Source organism: Chaetomium globosum, genomic scaffold (assembly GCF_000143365.1).
Source record: "Chaetomium globosum CBS 148.51 scaffold_4 genomic scaffold, whole genome shotgun sequence".
Taxonomy (NCBI): Eukaryota; Fungi; Ascomycota; class Sordariomycetes; order Sordariales; family Chaetomiaceae; genus Chaetomium; species Chaetomium globosum.
Window position 1 is genome coordinate 1976879 of NT_165979.1, and position 7153 is coordinate 1984031.

Below are 7153 nucleotides of genomic sequence, written 5' to 3' on the forward strand. Positions count from 1 at the left end.
TTCTGTTTTTTGAGGAGGAGGGCCACCCCAGAGGGGGAGGTCGGTTCGGTGGGGGGGACGGAGCGGTAGGGTTTTGCCCTGGTGGGAGCGGAGAGAGGAGGTTAGTTTTGGGGTTTGTTGTGGTTTTGGAGCGAGGGAGAGGGGGTCATGGGTGGAATAGGTCTTACGCTGAGCAAGTCGATGCTTTCTAGTCGCTGGCGTGGAATAACTGTGACGAGCTCCATTTCGGCGAGGAAAGCGGCCTCGGCGTGGGTTAGGCCTGCAGGGAGAGGGAGCGCCATCTTGTTGTTGGTGGTTGGTGCACTTGAAGGGATGTCACCTCGTCATGTTCATTGGTTGCTATGGGCGGGTTGTCGTATGCAAATTTGGGCACGCCGACTTCCTGAACTGTATCGGGTGTGTGGCGGATGTTGAAGTTTAACGCGGGGCACGCGGCGGGTTCTGAATTGGCTCTGACGTCGCGTGTCGCTGGAGGCTTGGCGTGTTACAGGGCTGAACGCGCCAATTCGCGGACCTGGGCCCCGACCCGACCATGACCGTTTTGCTGCTACCTGCAAGCCATCCAGACACGGAATACCTGCACAATAACCCAAGGTTATGTAGAGAAATCCAAGAGCCAAAGGCCATTGCTCATTTCAGCCGAGGATTGCCAACATCAATTTGCCTAAAATCAGGTAGTACACCGGGTACAGTACTTGAAAATAACGACAGGTACCTAAGATGGGATAGTGCCCAGTCGTACAATCTGCCTTACCACCCGAGTCCTACGCTTTACACGCCCATGGCTCTATTTTGCATGCCTGCGGTGCCTATGCTGCTTGGCTGCCTGCACATTACCGAATTACTCCATCCGGAATCGCATCGGCCGCACTGGTCCGCAGCGGAAGAGCGGGGCACCTCCGCCGCGACGGGCCGGAGAGGTTTGCCGAAGTGGGGCCGTCGGAGCCGGAGGACCGGTATTCATGTCTGATATCAACTAAGCACCCGCCGCAGGTCGGAACAGGCAGCGTGCCAATGCTGCGAATGCCACATCGAAGGATCATTAGGGTGGCCTCACCGCAATACCGGTGGCCTGGTTCGTTTGGGGTTAGGAGCGACTGCCTGTGATCCTGCGGCCCAGCAACCCCAGCCTCCTGCAGGATCGGAGCTCTGTTTGTTTGTTTCCCAGAACAAGCCACGGAAAAGCCATAAAGTACTGGTGGCGTCTTTCCAAGCGGGACACCAAGCGTTAACGCCGGCGTAATGCTGTTGCCTTACTTATTTCTGCAGTCTCAAGAGAGGATGGTGTTCCTCGTCAAAAACGCCAGGCTGGCCTAGCATTGATCCTCCGAGGCGGAAATTCACCGGTTACCTTTTATTGTCTATTGTGGAGCGAGAGCGTTAAAAAAATAGAGAATATTCAATTGAAGTCATCAAGTCATGAAAGCTGTGAAACGTAGCTAATGTCTCAAAAGTAGGCAGTGAAAAAGGGTCCCCGAGCGAAGTAAAACCTCAACTCGGAGACTCCACCATGTGTACCAATTCGAAATTCCGCTTCGCGCAAAACAAACGAAAATAAGAAATCCAAAAGCTCGGTTCATTAACGCACTCATGAGGTTCATCAGCTCCGTGTTCAAGTCCCCTCCGTTCTTCCCTGCCTGCTTCTTGTTGCGTTCTTTTGCCGCCCGTGTTTTTGGGTCCGATGACGCGTTAGACGATCGGGTCTCGTATATTGCTTCTTGCACCACTGGCAGGCGTATGGTTCCGTTCGGATCCCATACTCCGCAGCGAGCTCCGGGTGGTGGACGAGTATGTGCTTCTTGAGCTCAGACCGATGCGAGTGACCCTTCTGGCACTTAGGGCACTTCTCCGGCCTGACAATCATGCGCCACTCGCGTCTGTGTACATCTGTTAGCCCTGGCTGGTCCACCGATCAACGACATAGGAAAGGCACGCACGATGAAAACCCGGGCGGGCGATCTTCCATTGTGCGCAGTTCAATCCCGATGGCAGACGATCGTAGTGGTTGTTGAGCACCGTCCAAGAGGCTGGTTTCTGGAGCGAATTGTGGCGGCGGCTGTTGGACGGTGTCCATGGTAGCGATGTTGGCTGTATTGAAACTCGGGTCTTCTCTCGCCCATGCCACCTTGTCCAGTTGAGAAACCCCAGACTGTGACCATGTGGTCTCGATGACGGGGCTATTGAAGTCAAACTCCAGCGATGGTGAAGTCCAGGTCGTATCATCCGAACTGACCGGAGAAATGATATTCATCATCGACGTAGGCTGAAACCAGGGTGGATCTAATAGTTGTGGGATTTCTTCGGACTTCGACGCAGAACCAAAAGTCGAGCCGTCCGTTTGTGCGTTAGATGTCAGTAGAAACTCTGGAACGTCTAGGGACTCTAAGGGAACATAATCCGCGGTTATGCAGCTGTCTTCGAATGTATTAGGATTGTCGTTCCATTCAAATTGATTGAAACTGTCGTCATTCCAGGAGGGCCATGCTCCAGTGGCAAGCTGATCATATTGTTCTGCCTCCATCATTCTTGACGGGTGAAGGCTCATGGCTTCGTGCCTTGGCTTTGAGGGGCTGGTTGTGTTGTTTGAAGTTTTTGCTCGAGAGAGCAGCGAATAGTTTGCGAGCTGATGAGTGCGTGTGGTGATCCGACGGTACGGATCGTGCGGGACCTTTTTGTAGGGACATATCAAGGTCCCATGCAATCTGCTGTAGACGGGTGAGACATGTTAAATACGATGAAAGATATGCCGGCATCCGCAGTAGGTTAGAAAACTGACGTTGTTCATGATACACATTGGGCGAGTCATCCGACACCTTCCCCCTTCTAGTATCACCATCTTCACGGCCAGGAACTTCCAGACTTTTCTCACCCGTCGCACCGTGCTCAAGGTCGTATCAACATGGGCTATATGGAGCGAATATAATCCCCGAGTCAGAAACCTCTTTGAATACCCGAGTCACAAGCCTGGAACTTGTGACTCGGGTATTCATCCGCGAAGCTTGTACCTCCGATGGACTTTCGCTCAATATAGTCGATGTTGGTAAAACATTGATTTTGGCCTTCGGGGTCGAACCGTCTAAGCTCCTGCGAGGTCGATTCGATGCAGCCTTTATGATTGTTAGACAATTCATCACGGATGTCAAAACCACGCAAAACGGAAAGTCTTGGATCTTACAGTTTGCCCGAGGCAAAGAAGGGGGTTCCTCGACTGGAGAAAGTAAAAGAAAGTACAAAAGAAACCGAATGTAGTAATCCCCGGAGTCAACGGTGCCCGGAATCAGGGCTCCATGCATGCATGCCTTGGTCATGAAGACATCATGTATGGAGCCCTGAATGGAGCCCTGATTCCGGGCACCGCTGTCCTCCTCGCCAGTATTCCGAGTTGTGTTGAGTGGAGTGAAGAAGGATGAGAGAAAAGAGAGAAGGATGTCAACGAGGTGGTGATCTGGGAATGGGGATTTAAAGCCTTGGGCAGCCCCTCACGTAGGTACTTGGTCGAGACTCAATTGTCAATGCACACGGTGCGGCTTGTCCATGTACTAAAAGAGTAACTGGAGAGGTGCCCATTGATTGGGTGTTTTGGGGTCAAACACAACGGGCAGCCGACCTATCTGCAGCTTCGGCCTGGTTCTCTGGCGCTCCATGCGCGAATGAAACCGGGCAGTCACGATTGGACATCGTGCCTGCCTGTCTCTTTGGGGCAGACAACCCCCGCTATGCGTTGTGCGCGCAACTGGACGAAAAAGGAGTCAAAGGACCCTCTTCTCTGCAGCCTCGGATCAGATGCTGCCCAAAGACGTCCCTGTTGGAGCACCTTGATTTTGATACTCTTGAGCTCACTTTGTGATTTCGGCAGATGTCAGAAACATGCGGACAGACCATGCCATTTGCGGCTCCCAAGGCGCAATTCGCAACCGATTTTTCTACGTAGAAGCTCCGTCTAGGACTTCACGGCAGGAACTAATTATAACCAAACCGAGGGCACCGCCCACACGGAAAATACCAGGTGATCCCGTGGCCGAGCCAACAACCCAGTGACCACCGAACCCACGAGAGCCTCCCAATTTAGAAACCAAGTTAGATCGCTTAGAATCGCTTTTAGAGCTGAGCAACTTGAACAACCTGGGAGCATCCGAGTCAGGTAACAATGGTAACACCAGTTTTCGGAGTAATCCAAGATTGAATTTACAAAGTACCTACCTATTTGAAACGTGTAATCGCCGGAGAGAGTGATGATGCCTACCTGAGGCAGGGCAGAAAACTTTCTGAGTTTATGAGTTAGACGCTGTGCATGACTCGGAAGACACAGAGCTCGAGGAACACAAAATCACGACCCTTAAGCGCACCGACTAATCGGAAGCTCGAAAAGCCACGCGCAAAAGTTCTACAGCTGCTGAGCCTCATAAACAACAGCCGACTCCCGGCGAGCCCGGGTGGATGGGTTCACCTTCATTTCAAGCCACATTCCTTATGGACGTCATTTTACCACACCGGGGAGCAGAGATGAGGCGAATTCCAGCCCTCGGCTGAGGCCGTTAGGCGCTTGAATTGTTGGTTTCATTGTTAGCGGCGGCGCATGTATAGTGGGTCCGATTGCCTATTCGGGTGGCTGTTTATGCCCCGGCGCCGCTCCCGCTCCGCTAGCGAGCCCCCGACCGGCGGAAATCTACGACATGTGGCCCACTTGCTCGGACTCTCAGCTCGCACTTCGCACTTCCCCCCCCAAATCCCAGTTCTCAGTCGCGCGAAATAACAGTTTTGGTATTAACTTGCGCATCCGGCAGCGCCTGTCCGTGGCCGTGCTTTGAAATTTCATCCGCCGCAATCCTTTTCCAGGTAACTAGGTAACCGGTTTCTACCGATTATCTAATGTGGCCACACACTCAAAATCCCCATGATACACCAGACGGTGACACACACGCTCTCGGTGACCCACGGACTCCCACCAATCATGCCAAACAAACAACTTGCTTCCCCAACCTCTCCAGGCTCTCTCTAGCACAGCCAGCTCACAATCTTAACCCTTGATTGAACCGAGACACCGTTGTGCCTATAGGTTGTAGTAAGAATACCCAAATCCGATCCCGAATGCGGAACAGCTCTCCCAGGCAACTAGCTTCCACGGACCGAGCACTTGCCCCTTCGTTGTCGGCCTAGGACTTTGTCATTGTCGGCCTTGAGAAATATCGACAAGTACAGGCACATCATCAGAGACACCTTAGTCGTCTACCTCGTCTCCCGAGATATATAAGCCATGGACACCAAGTCTGCATCACCACAATGCTCAGCAGCACATCGCGGCAACAGCAGCAGCATCACCATCACCAGTCCCATCGACCTCACTACCACAACAAACACTCTCATCCAGCACCTCCAGTCGCTAGCATCTCCGAGACGTCCCTACCGTCTCAACAATCCCAACCCGCTATCCCTTTCTCAAAACCCACCGATAATGTCTGGCACCTCGGGAAACTCGACTCGCAACTGGGACGACGTGCTCAAGCACGGCTCGGCCCTCGGCATCCTCAAGCCTGATGTTGCCTTCCCCCCTTACGGCGGCTCCACCTCGGGTGGCTCTTCGGGGTCTAACACGGGCGGCTCTTCCGGCGGTTCCTCATACCCATCTGGCGGTGTATGTTTCTCCTTTCCTCACTTTTTTAGTTTGTCGGGTTGCTAACCGTCGCTGCAGGGCTCTGGAGGCGCTAAGCGTTGAGAATTTCACTTCCAACTTATGAATGACCATATCATTCCCATGGCAATGATGGTATTGGGTTTCTTTTTTTTTTCAACAAGGTGCTGGTGGCGTCGGGGGATCGGTCATTGATTCAAGATATCACACATCCGCGATGTTGATTTACGACGGGGGCACACGACTCGGGTTTGGTTGACGGGGGCAACCAGGGCATATTTTGGGCGTCTTCACATTTTACATTTTCTTCACGGCATAAAAGCTCAGAAGCTGCATAGATTTAGATAGCATAGCGTTGCTTTACGGCACCACCTCGCTATACACACTCGCTGCATACGAACACTCTGGCAGACCAGAATACCGAACGTCGAATACCTGTGTTACCGTGCTCTCCAGCCTTTTACTTTTGACAGAATGTAGGATCGCGGCGCAGCCCCACGGCCGCATGGTTCCACGTGGAGACACAAGGCGGACCCCAAGGTTACCTAAACCAACGCTTGAATCCTGCCGCTGACCACCAGTCTCATGTCACGCCTGCCTGCGTCGTCGTGTGCATGAGTCCCAGGGATCTGGTCAGTTCGGGTAGCTCCGAAGGAGCCGTGGGGAGCTTGGCATGCAGTGCCTCACCATCAGCCCTACCTGACGCACCCCGAACACGGCGAGCTTCTCGGTGCTCGGGTGCTGCACGTGATTATACCGAGTCGTGCAGGCCAGAATCAAATTACTAATGGCATCCGGTGGCGTGTCTTGTACGACCGGTACGTAAGAATGATGTTTTTCGGCTTTTGTATGCAGTCTGGACTCTGCCTCCTTGGTCACCACCTGGCGTTGCATCAACATCTATGTTGTCAATCTTACCTTCTCGGGATCCAAAATATTCATGGCCACAGAACTTCTTGAAGACGGCAGATTCATGAAGAATCTCGTAGAGAATGTAGGTACATTGGATGTGAACTATGTGGTACAGGAAGAGACGTTGTGATACTGATGTTACAGTGACACCGGATGGCACCACTCCTGTGCTAAAACACTTGTCGTGCTCCATGAATGAAAAGAATGCCACGAGGACAATGCACATATTCTTCCGAGGTACTAATAAACGCGGGGAATGCGAAAATCCGGGGAAAATGACTTAAGTGACGACCACAGGCAGCCGGCCCCCGGATTCAGGGGCTCAACGGCCGGTCGCCGGATCGCCACATCAAGTTTCAATCGTTCAAAAAGGGGTCCGTGACACCCACCATAATGCCTCTGGAGCGGAGGCCATGGCCAGAACTGCTAGAGTGCAAACTCGCCCAAAGGCGCAGGCGTCCAGGGAATTCTGGAAAGCTGCGGGAATGGCGAGGAGCCGTTACGGGTGAGGGGCGTCTTTTTTGTGGATATATACCAATCAACCACTTCCCGCCCGACAAGGATACCGTCCTGCTTTGTTTCTTCTTTCCAAGTATCATCCCAGGAATGGAA

The 7153-nt window shown here is 52.8% G+C and overlaps 2 protein-coding genes across 2 annotated transcripts; one reads left to right on the forward strand and one right to left on the reverse strand.

The window, feature by feature from the left end:
* Positions 1-833: 833 nt before the first annotated feature.
* CHGG_04352 (uncharacterized protein) lies at positions 834-3308 on the reverse strand (the record flags this gene model as incomplete). Its single annotated transcript, XM_001223565.1, has 5 exons — positions 834-1149; positions 1761-1877; positions 1938-2382; positions 2952-3107; positions 3176-3308. 5 exons carry the CDS (start codon positions 3306-3308, stop codon positions 834-836), a joined length of 1167 nt encoding a protein of 388 aa, XP_001223566.1.
* Positions 3309-5452: 2144 nt separating this feature from the next.
* Positions 5453-6417, forward strand: CHGG_04353 (uncharacterized protein; the record flags this gene model as incomplete). Its single annotated transcript, XM_001223566.1, has 2 exons — positions 5453-5632; positions 6103-6417. 2 exons carry the CDS (start codon positions 5453-5455, stop codon positions 6415-6417), a joined length of 495 nt encoding a protein of 164 aa, XP_001223567.1.
* Between the last annotated feature and the right edge of the window lie 736 nt (positions 6418-7153).